Source organism: Ambystoma mexicanum, chromosome 10 (assembly GCF_040938575.1).
Source record: "Ambystoma mexicanum isolate Mex_15411 chromosome 10, UKY_AmexF1_1, whole genome shotgun sequence".
NCBI classification, from domain to species: domain Eukaryota; kingdom Metazoa; phylum Chordata; class Amphibia; order Caudata; family Ambystomatidae; genus Ambystoma; species Ambystoma mexicanum.
Genome location: NC_090932.1, coordinates 928,848,975 through 928,862,057, shown reverse-complemented (window position 1 = coordinate 928,862,057; position 13,083 = coordinate 928,848,975). Strand labels below are relative to the sequence as shown.

At 46.2% G+C, this 13,083-nt stretch overlaps 1 protein-coding gene across 1 annotated transcript in view; it reads left to right on the top strand.

Annotated features, from left to right (window-relative positions):
• PIK3CA (phosphatidylinositol-4,5-bisphosphate 3-kinase catalytic subunit alpha) overlaps window positions 1–13,083 on the top strand; it is a 1,010,697-nt gene that overhangs the window by 192,992 nt on the left and 804,622 nt on the right. Inside the window, exon 4 of the mRNA XM_069618695.1 lies at window positions 12,392–12,637. Within this exon, the coding sequence (XP_069474796.1) occupies window positions 12,392–12,637 (246 nt within the window). The remainder of the gene's footprint in view (window positions 1–12,391; window positions 12,638–13,083) is intronic.

Genomic DNA, 13,083 nt, shown 5'->3' with positions numbered 1-13,083 from the left:
CCAGACTTCCATTAAATTGGGGGCTAATATAGCTATGTGTTCCTGGTAGAATTCTGCCGTTAGCCCATCAGGCCCCGGCGCTTTACCTTTAGGCAGGTCAGAGATGGCCCTGACAATCTCGTCCAGTATGATTGGGGTGTCAATCTGGTCTCTAGTCGAGGAGGAGACACACGCTGTGGGTGTTGGATCAAGGAAGTCTCGCATATGTTGTTCGGTATGTTCAGGGGGTTGGGAATATAGGGTAGTATAGATTTCAATGAATATATCCAATATCTGCTGGTCCGACCACTGTGTGGTGCCTTGGCCATCCTTAATAGAGGCGATCTGGGTCTGACCCCATTCTCCCCTGATTAGAGTAGCCAATGTTTTCCCGGGTCTATCACCTTCCCCGTATTTCGGAGCAGCCTGTGGGTGACTAAAATACTGGAACTCTCTGGTGGCATGTGAGTTAAATATCTGGAGTGCTTCGCTAATTAAAGCAAGTTTAGCTGGGTCAGTCGTTGATGTACATACCCGTTTCAGCTCATGTAGTTTGGTTTCTGAGTGACTAAGGGCGGCTCTTATTGTTTTTAACACTCCCGCTACTCTGGACATGGCCATCCCCCTGATGGATGCTTTGAAGGCATCCCATCGGACGCCGAGAGAAGTGGCCTGGGGGGGGGGGGTGTTGTGGTATCGGCAAAAATTTCAGCCTTGAATACAATCTCCCTAAGAGCAGCGGATTTGAAGCGCCATGTGCTGAATGTCGGGATAGGAGTTCCCAGCTCCAGGGAGAGGGTGAATGGGGCGTGGTCAGATAATGTGCGTTTTAGTATCTGTGCTCCCTCCATCCTGCCCAACACCACACTCAACACCAAAAATAGGTAAATTCTGGAGGAACTGTCGTGGACGGAGGAGTAGTAAGTATATTCGTGCCGTAGAGGGTGCTATGTCCTCCAGGCGTCTCGGATGTTGAGTGTTGAGCAGTAATTATGGAGTCTGTGTGCCGCACTGGACAGGAGCCTGTGCGCAGTCCCGGTCCTGTCTAGATGGATGTCCAGTATAAAATTCATGCCCCCCAAACCCATAAAATCTGAATTCTCACGTATCCCAGCAGTATGGCCGCTACAGTGTCCACAAATTCAGGGGCATCAACGTTGGGACTGTAGGTGTTCACAAGAAGGTACTCCCTGTTTACCATAGTACAATGTAATATGACATATCTACCATCGGGATCTATGTAGCTCTTATGTAGAACGAATTTGATGGATTTGTGAATGAGTGTCGGCACACCTCTGGCCTATGTGGAATAGGAGGTGAAGTATCTGTTAGATCCCCATGATGGTGCCATGCTCCCTGCCAGGCGGCCCGTGGAGTGCGTCTCTTGCAGCAAAAGGATTTCGCAACCGTGTCTATTGGCATAGGCCATTATTTTACGGCTCTTAGTGTGATTGCTCAATCCCCGGATGTTCCAGGACATTACGGTAGTGGGCATTTCATTCATCTAAGGCACATCCCAGGTCACCCATCATGGTGTGCACGTGCAGTCCGTGCGGTCACTCTTAAGACACTTCAACATAGCGCCACTTGCCAGTCTGCCCCCGCCATTTCCAATGTAATTTACCCGAACGCCACCTACCCCCCACCCTCGCCAACCAGTAAGGACCATCGGCACCCTTGCCCTCCCGCCTATAACAGTCACCCTAGAATGGGCGCCAGCAGGTCGATCCCAACGTGGACCACCCGTGTTTCCTGCCCAACAGGGGCTCGTACCAAGCAAAACGTCCAACATAGTTTAGCAACTGCAGTGGGGCACACTGCTGTGGGTTCAACGGGGGCCAGGAACTAGAACTCTCCCCATGATAACTATTGCAAACGCAGTAGGGAGGGCTGTTGCCATGCATCCGACTATGATGGTAGCTATGAGGCACCAAGAATGGTACTACTGGTAGGCAGTATAACCACGCAAAAATGTTTTACCTATGCACCGACTGGGCAGTGACTACAAAGTAGACTTTGAGCCGCCACAGGCATGGGCAGACGCCTCCAAGTCTTATGGGTATTGCCAGAGATTGTGTACAAGATGGCTGGTATGTCATGGGGTGAAAGCTTCTTATGACAGTACAGGTGTCAGAGCTAGTAGTGATCGAGACACTATCAATACCAGTGGAAGGGAGGCATTGTTTCCACCCTGATGGTTTTATGGGATTCCGGGGATTCAGAATGCCTGAACGTTCGGGGGTCTGGGGATGGTCAGACGATAGAGCAATCATTATACTTGGGATTGTCACCCCAGCTGTGGGCAGCAACCCCCCATCATCGTGAACCCCACCCCCATGCAGGAGATAGTTGAGGAACTGCCCTTACCCTGATCATGAGTCCCATCAAGTCAGCATTTCAACCCCCACAGAGTTAAGGAACAGTGGGCATCAACGTTCAGACCATGAGAGCCATAGAGAAGGCCGGGGCGCGGTTCAGTCATGGTCCATATGATGTTCAGCTGGGTGGTGGAGAGGAATCTGTGATTCGATGAACTTTACGGCTTCATCCGGGACAGTGAAAAAGTATAGTTTCCGCCTAAAGGTGAATTTGAGGCGAGCTGGGAACAGCATGGCGTATGGGATGTTGCGCTCTCTCGAGCTTTTTCCCGCCCAGAAAGTGGAGCCGCTCCTATTGGACTCCTACCAAGAAGTCTGGGAAGATACGCACGATCTGAGAGCCGAGTCGAAGCTCAGCCTTCTCTCGTGACAGGCGGAGGATGTGGTCTCTATCCCGATAATTGAGGATCCTGGCGATGATAGGTGTGGGAAAGTCACCAGGTTTAGGTCATGGCGAGAGGGCCCGGTGGGTGCGTTCGTTCGTGAAGCAGGGTGACAGGTCAGGGCTATCGAGTAGTTCCTTGAGTACATTTTCAACTGCCATTTCCATGCGCCCTTTGAGGGTATTTTCATGGACCCTGATAATTCGAACATTGTTGGGGCGTGATCTGGACTCCAAATCGTCACGTTTTGCTCCGACCGTCTTCATGTCGTGTGTGAGTGTAGCGGCAGGATCTTCGAGTGTATCTATGGCATCCTCATTAGTTCCAATTCTGGATTCCGCCTCGGTGATCCTGGTACCAGCCTGATCGATCTGAGTTTTGAGTGATGCAACGTTGGCATTGATATCGTCTAGTTTTTCATGAAGAGGCAAAGTTTTTGGCCATGGTTTACATCATCGAGGCAAGGTCTGGGGTTGGCATGCCTGGGTGCGAGTCAGTCTCTTCCTGATTAGCAGATCTGTGCCCATGCTCCGACCGGGGCGTTGCTTTTGCAAATTTGTCGATGGCCTTACTACTACCACGGGCCCTGTTCGACATTGCAGTTTAGTCAATGGTTCCCTGCAGACTCAATTTGACAGGAGTGTGGTCCTGACGGGGAGCGCGGTGGTCGAATATGAGGCGGACAGGCGGCTGGGCGGCAGCTCGGCTGAGTGGGAGAGTGTAGTTGCAGGAAAAGCTAGCCAGGGACCAAGTGGTCGTGGAGGAGGCCCCAGTATATGGGCGCTGGTCACACGATGAGCCGCGTTCTGGGTAATGCAGGGCCACCCAGTTTGATTAGGAGTGGCGGTGGTAATGATGATGATGGGTGGGCAAGTTAGTAGCTGTAGCTAAGAGTTATGTGCTGGGCAATACTTGCAACGGAGGCCGCGCTCTCCAGATCAGTGTGGGCTTGTCAAGTGCAGGCCGGTCAACATGGTGGGGAGAGCACTGCAGCAAGGATGCAAGGCCCCAGCGTGAAAAAGGAATTAGGGTGGGCCCTGACAGTGGTGACGGCCGCAGTGCAGCCAGCCCAGCGGAGAGGGGCAGTGTTCAGTTAGGCTCAGTGCTTCCCGGGGTCTCAATGAGTTTGTTCAGGGTCCCATCGGCATCAGAGTGCAGGAGGACATTCACCGCCTCCCAGCAGGGACTCTGGGCAGCCTGCTCCAGTAGGCCGTGCCGCTGCAAGGGGGACCGCGGCCCGGCCCACGAGGCACCCGGGAGTGGATGGCGTGCAGAGGAAGGGGACCAAAGAGCACAGAGCTGGCTCGTCCGGGAAGCCTGAGAGGCGGGGTAATGGGTGAGCGGTGGCACTCCTGATTGCGGTCTCCACAACAGACAATGTTAATTCCGGCCCCGACGTCTGGGGGACAGCCGTGGCAACCGTGGCCCCCACCACCACAGCGGCCACAGAACGGAGGTTGTCTGGGCCCACCTCGGCTGCCACTCCAGTAATTCCGCAGGTAGGGGGCAGCTGGCGGATGGCTGCTCCTTCCGCCAAGGCCCCGCACACCGTGCCAGCCGCGGGTGATATATGGTTCGGGCCGGCGCCGGAGAGTCAGTCGCAGCTGCTGGACCCTGACAATGCAGGGGGGGAATGCTCCTTCTTCGCCACTTGCACAGGGTCCAGAGGCAGCTGGTCACAGAGCAGGACAGGGCCGAGGGCTTCCCGCGCAGCGCCGCCACGGCCAGACCCGGCCGGCGATTAGGCCGCGCGTGCCTCCAGGCAGACAAGCAACAGTTTTAGGGTTACGCGGCTCTGTTTTCGTCCGGGGTTGCAGGAGGACGTAGCTCAAGTCAGCAGCAGCACATGGTATTAGAATATGCAAGGTAATGGACGAGTTATATGCCGTTGAAGCCGGATTCCGTGTCGGGTATGCAGAGCTCAGAAGCTAGGCTGCCCTTTTCTGGTTACTCAACAGCCCCCCCACCCCCGCCCCTCCCTAGACAAAAAGATGGTCAAATCAATTAACTCTGGTTTGGGCACAATAAATCTGAACCTGGCTGTGCTCACACAAGAAAGGCACTTAACATATTTGAATGTCATATGCTATTTGCAGGAGATCAGCAGAGGCGAGTTTTATTCAGTAGGCTCTGTCGACCAGGTTGATCACGCTTTGAACATTGTCCATTGTCCATTGGTTTCCTTGTCTTTCTCGAGTAATGCTGTCTAGTTAAATCTCAACCTATTCCTATTGGAGAGGTCCTTTGCATAACTTTTGGCCTCTTGAAGGCAATTTGGGGGGTAGGAGGAACTAGGTGTAGAGCTTTGTCAGATTTCGTGATTGACTGCCATGGTGGCTTCTAACATCATCTTGCCTTATTGCAACCTCCCTTCTGCAGTACCTAGATAGATGCACCATCCTACTGCCTTACGTAATTGGCATCAGATTTTTTTAATAGTGTAATGCAGTATACCCATTAGCTAATATTCTTTAATTTTGCTGGTAGGCTATCCTAGTACCTAGCATTCGTCTTTGGTGCTTAAGGAGAGTGTTACCCTTTGAAAGAATTCCCTTACTTCAAGACCTTTAACACTGCTTGAGGTCTCCTTTCAATAGGCCCACGTCATATGGACTTGTGGTACATAAGATACTAGGCACTTTTTCCATGTCTTCCTGAAGAAATAATGGCTTTGTTTTTACCAGCGCCGTTCTCTGTGGTACCTCTGTGCTCTCAACTTTAATCCTATAAGTGAGACTTATAAAGAATACTAATTCGTCATCTGAATAGTAATTCCTAAATAGCTCCTCATCTGTCAACTCTGTTAGTCTATATCCTTCATTGAGGGCTATCACTGCTCCCCATCCTCTTCCCTCATCATCTGTCCCATAAAGCATCACCCTTTCTTTTCTTACCATTGCTGCTTCTAATTGCAGAGAACTAACGTGTCCTTCCTTATCAGTGGAAATTTTTGGCCTGAACAAAAATTTATCAGACATCCTTATAATTTTACTTATTTGGGGAACCATGATAATAAAACGTTCACTCCATCTAAGAACACTTCCTCGTCTAGAGGGACTTCCCTTGAGGCTTACTTTCCTGCAAAGGCTAATATTCCCTCACATTTATAGAATGTATCCCAGGGGTTGAACTCACTATGCCTTGGTCAGTAAAAGATTTTGTCATTAAATCACGTCCTAGTATGTTCACTGGTGTCTGTTTAGAGTATAGCAATGGCATAGACCTGTTGTGTTCCCATATAGAAATTGGTAATTCGTCTGTAAATGGAACTAAACTCATCGCACCAGTAAATCCCTGAGCCTTCATGGCAATGCCTGACATTGGATATTTCCCTCACGGACGGAGTTGCTCCAGTGTGTACAAGAAATTGTCTTGCCTTCTAGCATCACCTTGATCCTTGGTTCTTCTTGGGGTTCTGGTGTTGCACATAGTACTGAACACATCAGGTCGTCCTGTGGGTTAGCCTGTTGTGGGTATAAATGCATTCCTGTGCCTGTGAAAGGATTCCCTCGCACCAGTCTCCCTCCCTAATTTGGGTTTTGCTATTTGTGTAGCTCCCGTGTCCATTTGCCATTGTGATGCGCCTGTCTGTTGCATTGGGATATATTGTATTTGTTAAGTTGGTGATTATAGCATTTGTGTAGTTGTTTGCTGTTGCTGCCCCTGTAATGATTGTGTCTGCATTGGTAATTGTTGGAATTGCTGCGGTTGTGGCGCATATGCCTGATTCTATGTGATCTTGGGCGTAATATCCTTGTGAATCTGTATTATATCGTGGAGAATATCCTGCCCCCTTGGAGATAGCAAATTCTGTCGTTGCATGCCTCCTCTACTTCTGCATATTGTAGCCACATGTCCTATTTTTCCACAACTCCAACATGTCAAGGACTGTCTGCCATTAAATCCTCCTCTTCCTTGACGGTTTCGAAATACTTCTCGTCCTCCTCGAGGCCCATTCCCTCTGCCTCTTGTACCCATTCTGATCTTGGACACTGATTAAATTATTTTGCTGTGGGACATGCATTACTTGTGCCGTGCTTCTCTCATTACTTGTCAACAATCCACCTTCTGTGGCAAACTTTGATAATTTTTTCTGCGCCAACTTCGCCTTTTCTTGCTTTCTACCCTCCACTTTCTTCTTTGTCTTTCTCTTTCAGCATTCTGCAATAACGTATGATTGCCAATTGTATCTCTGGCCCTGCTTTTGCTTCTATTATCTCCTGTTTTTTTAACTGCCTTTTCACTGGTTCTGGCAGTCTCTGACCTAATTTGTGGTAAAATAACGCTACTGTTTTATCCCACGGTTCGTGCTGTGCTATCCTGAATGAAAGCAATGGGGGGAGGGTCATCATCCTTGCTCTTTTTTTTTTTCTTGTCGTTTATGCCCCAATATCCGATGTATCTGGATATTGTACTCTTAAGTGCTCGCCATAGGTCTGCTCTACAGTTATTAAATGGCTCTCCATTGTGCACTGTGTTGCGCAGTTACTTTTGGATACCCGATCTGGGGGCTCCTCCTCATAGCCTCTCCAACCATCCCCAGCCTTCTGCGGCCCTACTGCCCCACTTGGGCGATGTACCAGATCAGCTCATCAATGCCCTATGCCCAGAGTATCCAGCTAATCTACAAAGAGTCCTAGTTCACCATTCCCTTTGGAATTGGATCCATTTTCAGGATGCTGCCTTCCTCTTTAGCTACTGGCCCTCTCCTCAAAGTCCCCTCATTCTTGGGATTGTACCTTGAGTTCTTGACTTTAGAAATGTTACTTCTCCTGATATTGGTTGCCCTGGTGGCAATTGTTGGCATAATTGTAATTTCGACTAACTGGATATTTTGCGCTGACTGGCTCTGATGTCCTTCTCACAGTAGTCTCCCCTACTGGAACTTCCCCATAGTATTTTGTTGGCCCAACCAAATAGTTGCTATCTTGCAGAGCTGTTGCTCTTCCCAAAACCTTTGCCCCCACTGGAACCATTTTGCCCGCTGAATCTATTACCTCTTCATCTTCTATTACTGGAATTGCTGCTGCCACTGGTCCGTTACCTCACTTGTGCACCAGAATCTCTCCAGGCACCTTCCATCCATTCTTTGCTACCTTGTTTGTATTTTGCTGTCCCCCTGGATCTTTCTTCACGAAATATATTTTTTTTGTTACCCCCATTTCTAATGTTTGTAACCTTCTCTTAATTATTTTTTATCACCTGTTTTTTTATCTTCAATTTTCTAGCTTTTACTTGACTCTTGCTTGCAAAACTCCCTTTTGAAAGAAGACTGTTCAGTATTTATGCATGTTAAATTCATGAATTAGGTTGCTGATGCATCCTCAATGCCTCTGGTGTTTTCCATTATTTGCCTCAGTAATCGTACTTTATAATCAAATCATTAAAATAAATCTCTTCACAAACATGGGCAAATATATTCCACAGTAAGAAATATGTATGTGCAGAAAAAGTGTAGTCTCTGCTTGATGTATTTGTGCCCTGCGCCATGCTTCTCAACTGGCCTGTTTAGTTGCCTTTCCTGCTCAACTTCTGTTGCCTCTCGATCTGTTGTTTCCGAGTCTGATCATATTGAAGTCAACCCTATGGATAACCTTCCTTGCACAAAGGTCATCTCAGTGGAAAAAGGCATTTTGGCTTTCGCTGTGCGAGTACACCGTTGCAATTGTTGGTGAGCCTTAATTGTGGAAAGGGGAGTGTCAGTTCAATGAAAAATTATTTTCGGGAAATGGGCAAAAACGTCTTTACGCTGAAAAGAAATGGCCAAATCAATTTTGAATGGGGTGTTAAATTCTTTCTTGAGGGTGAGGGGGGAAGGAGGGGGTACGCGTTAGTTAGGAGGGGGTGGTAAGGTGGGTGTGTGAGATTCCACAACTCTCCACCAAATGCAAGGGATGGGTAAGGTAAAAAAAAAATGATGATCAAATTAGATGAGACCCTGATCTGAAATATTAACATACTGCTACGTAAGGAACCTACTATTTAGTCAGCCAGTGAGTTATTCAGTCTTAAGTCACCAATAAATTGTCCCTACCCATCTGCATGCCTCCACCGCTCTTTTTCTCTTTGGCTAAGACGGGGATCAAAATAAAGCAGGAGTGAAAAGAATCTGCTGGGTATCGGGCATCACCCAGTGGCCTGAAGGTAATGCATAGCGTGCAACAAATCTAACTTCTGCATTTTAAGGAAACCTTTTTCCATTAGGCATGACCCATTGGCTTCAAACAGTCTAGAAGATCCTCCTAATGCACATTTATAATTCTAAATTGGAGTTAATATCGCATTTGTACAGGACCAGTTGGCCGGAGTGTAAAGTAGCTACTGGTATAGTTAGTCTTCTTGGTTGCACACAGGAGCAACATGGCTCCCATCTGTTTAGATTCCAGCAAATGCATTGTATTGGATGGGGCAATATCTAGACTGAGGTCTATGCTGGACTGTCCTCAGAAGTGGGTCACCTGGATGCAAACCTTGTCCCTCAACTGCTGTAGTAGGCAGTCTCTTGTTTGGTGAATTCAGACTTTAATGTAGCAATGTCATCTAGTGCTCCAGATAAGATTTTGAGGTGGGAGTATTTTACTCCCTATTTTTGAACTTTGAGAGTAAATGTGATTTCAAGAGTAAAAATGACTTGTCTCCTTTGCAAGAGAGTAAAATATATGTGATATCCAGCCGATGTGTGCAAAAACTGTATGGAAATTACCATGCAGCAGCTTTCTGCATTGTGACAGAATACGCCTTTCATTATTTCTCTAAGGTCTGGCCATTTGATCTGCCAGCACTTGCCCCTGGGCGCTCTCTCCCAGGCTAGGCCAACGTGGTCCACCGCACTCATCCTTCCTGTCCCCCTTTTTCACTTGGCACTTGCCTTTTTGGTCCCCCAAGCAATTACCTGCCCCCTTCCCTGGGGGCACCGCACAACTGCATTTCCCCCTCTAACCCCTTGCCCCCTGCACTTACCACCTTCTCAAACACTTGCATGGTAGGATTGTCACAAGGCCAATATAACTGTTTTTGGTTCCACGCTCCCGATTCCCTTGTCCCCCCCGCCCCCCCCCCCCATCTTGTCTTGTGGTGCCTGGAAACCCCTGGGTAATGGTGCCATACACATGTTCAATAAATACATCTTTCATGTATATATTTTATATTTAAATGTTGAAAACACAAAACCTAGTCAATTACATAGTAAAGCAAACAGGAATTGTATTGTGCTTTGAGGTTCGATAGCAGAATTGTCGTTTGATGTTTAATTAAAGTGCTAATTTCCTGTAGCTATTACTACCTAATGGTATGCTAATGTTATGATACAACAGTGCAGAGAGGCAAGGACTCCATGCTAAATTGTATACTTAATCTCATGGTGAAATGGTTAATTATATAGCGCTTTTGGCAAATCGCTGTACATACAACATATTTATCACTCTTCCTGGAGAGTTAGGTTTTGGATGTTCTAGTTGTAGTCTTAAAGATTTGAGGCTACAACACCTGTGATTGGTGTAATGACAATCACTTAGCCTTGAGGAAAGACTCTATTGGCACTGACCATTAATAGTAACGTACCCCATTGACTGCAAGGTTGAATGGATGTTAACTAGACTGTGCATACTCATTATTTTGCACACTTTTTTATAGAGTGTAAATTAAATTAGAAGTGTAAAACTGATCTGCTGCTGCCGTATGATTATGCAAAGGAACTCTGAAAAATACAATTGTACAATACTGGTTTTCTTTCATGAGGAAAAGATTGGACATACGTTATTAAAATATATATCGAACATTAGCCACCAATACCTCCAAAATACAACAGTACCTCTTGAAATTTCCATGCCCGGCTGTTCGTTTATTTGTGATGAAACTGCAAGTAAACCAACTACCAGTTCTTGCTTTACAAGGTGGTTATACTAACATTCCTCTTGAACAGAGAATTTGTCGTGTGTCAGCTGCCGTCGAACATTGAATCACCAAGACATGTTCTAACTTTATGTCCGAAGATGGGAACAAGGTATATGACAATTCTTGGCTGGTTTATGGGATGTTATGATGGTATAAAAAGTGATGAATTTTGGCGCTTATGTCTGAATACTGATCTACAATCTATCCACATAGCATTATATAAGATCTGGGGTGATTTATCAAAGACTTTGAATATCATGAGCAGTCATAATTGAGAAGATTTCCTGCACAGTATTGCTCTTTTAACCTTGAGCCAACGGAAGATGTCAAATGAAATGAAATTACATATTAACTTGCAGTTTAAGGTAACTGCACGCCTTACCTGGAGCCTTTCCTGGTATAAACAACTGCTATGACGCCAACCGTGCGAAGTTTCCAAGCATTCACTTTCATTAGTGTTGTTAGTAAATTAGTCTTTTCGTGTGGTCCAGTGATTAAAGGTAAGCCCTTTCAACCATGCGACCCCCCCCCCCCCCCGGTTCGAATCCCTACCTTTATTGTTTTCAGGAAAAAAAGGCATAGATTCCAATCCAGGCCGTATGACTGAAGGAGCAAACCCTTCATCACTGGACAACAGGCGTCTTCTAATCACACTGCTAATTGCCCTGTTATACAACACGACAATGAGCAACGGGATTGCCATTTCACAGCTAAGGAAATGGACTACACGAGTCGTCTTGTGTAGTCTTATTACTTAGCTGCTTTCACAGTGCTCTTTGTCGTTCTGTAAACACAGCAAAGAGCCTATGAATGACAGGGACTCTTAAGGTCCATTGATGAAGGGTTACCCCTTTACCACTGGACTGGAGTTCAAGTGGCAGTCTTTTTTGACGGTGCATCAAATATTGTTTTTGAAACAAAATGCTATGCCCCATTATAAAAAAAATAAACAGGTGGGGATTCGAACTCTGGTCTATTAGTGGTTGAAAGGGCTAGCCTTTAACCAGTGGACCACAAGAGTCTGTTCCTAAGAACAAGGCAAACACGCCCTGTTAAATAAACAGGACGTGTTTGCCTTGTTCACAGGTTAGGCATTCTTATGAATGCCATCCTAATACAGTAAACCACTGTGTTCGTGTTAGGATTGGCATTCATAGGAATGCCTGCCCTATGAATATTTTAATTCTCTGCTCTCTGGCAGTAAAAGGCTACAGCTCACAGTAAGGGCTCCTGCTTGATCACTGCTGCGAGAGCAGAGAATTCAAATACCACAGGAAAGTGTTTCTGCACGGTTACATGTGATTATAATGAATGAAATTACAGAGAATGCTGTAATAACATGACATTTTTTATTTTGGGGTTGGGGGTCCCACCCAAATCCTCTGTTTCCCCATGCTTTTAAACCCACTCCGAACGTCTCCCCAACCGTTTTAACCCCTTAAACCACCCCATATACATTTTAAACAAAATTTGATATTTGTTCGTTATTGTTTCTTTATTAAAGTAATTCTGTTTTTAATTCGTTACAATCACTGCATACCCCTCTGCACACAAAATGGATGCCATTTCCAGCTAATTTTACATTGAAAAAAGTAAATATATATTTTGGACTAAGGCCAATATTTGTAGATAACATTTTTAGGAGCTCTTCCCCTTTAATAGGTGATATTTGATGATGAAGGAAGATCATGCATTAAGAGAACATTTGTAAAGATTGGCTTTGTGCAGACCTGAGTTTATTTTGTTTGTATATTTCAGTATATCAGAAGCTGTATAATGCTCGGCCGATTACCTAATCTGATGTTGATGTCTAAAGACAGCCTTTACAGCCAGCTGCCGGTAGACACATTCACAATGCCATCATACTCCAGGCGCATCTCTACAGCCACACCCTACATGAATGGTGAAGCCTCGACCAAAGATCTGTGGGCGATCAGCAGCGCACTTAGAATAAAAATTCTCTGTGCAACGTATGTCAACGTAAACATTCGAGACATTGATAAGGTAAGGTCAGGTGACCAACTGCCTAGACGTGATTGGCTACCTTTTAATCTGAGTCTTGTAAAGTGAGCAAGGCAGAGGTAAAGTTACTTTTTAAACCATACTCTGCCATTGCATTCTATGAACTGACTTTCGAAACATACTGATGAGGTTTGAAGGATGGAAAGATTATATAAATGCGTTTCAGACGATGCCTCCTCTGGAAAAAGAAAGTGCTCTGGTTACTCACCCGTAAAGACCTACCTCTTGACTGTCATTTGTGACTCATTGGTCAATGTTGGTATGGCTATATGAGATGAGTAGAGGAACAACATATCCCACATTGCATTTGCTGCTTCTAGTTATCAATGTGTGTTTATTTGTTGTTGCCACTTGAAAGAAGGACACTTTTCAGCTTTCTCGTATTCGGTCACCTGCATCGGTTGCAGGTGCATTAACTGATCTGAAGG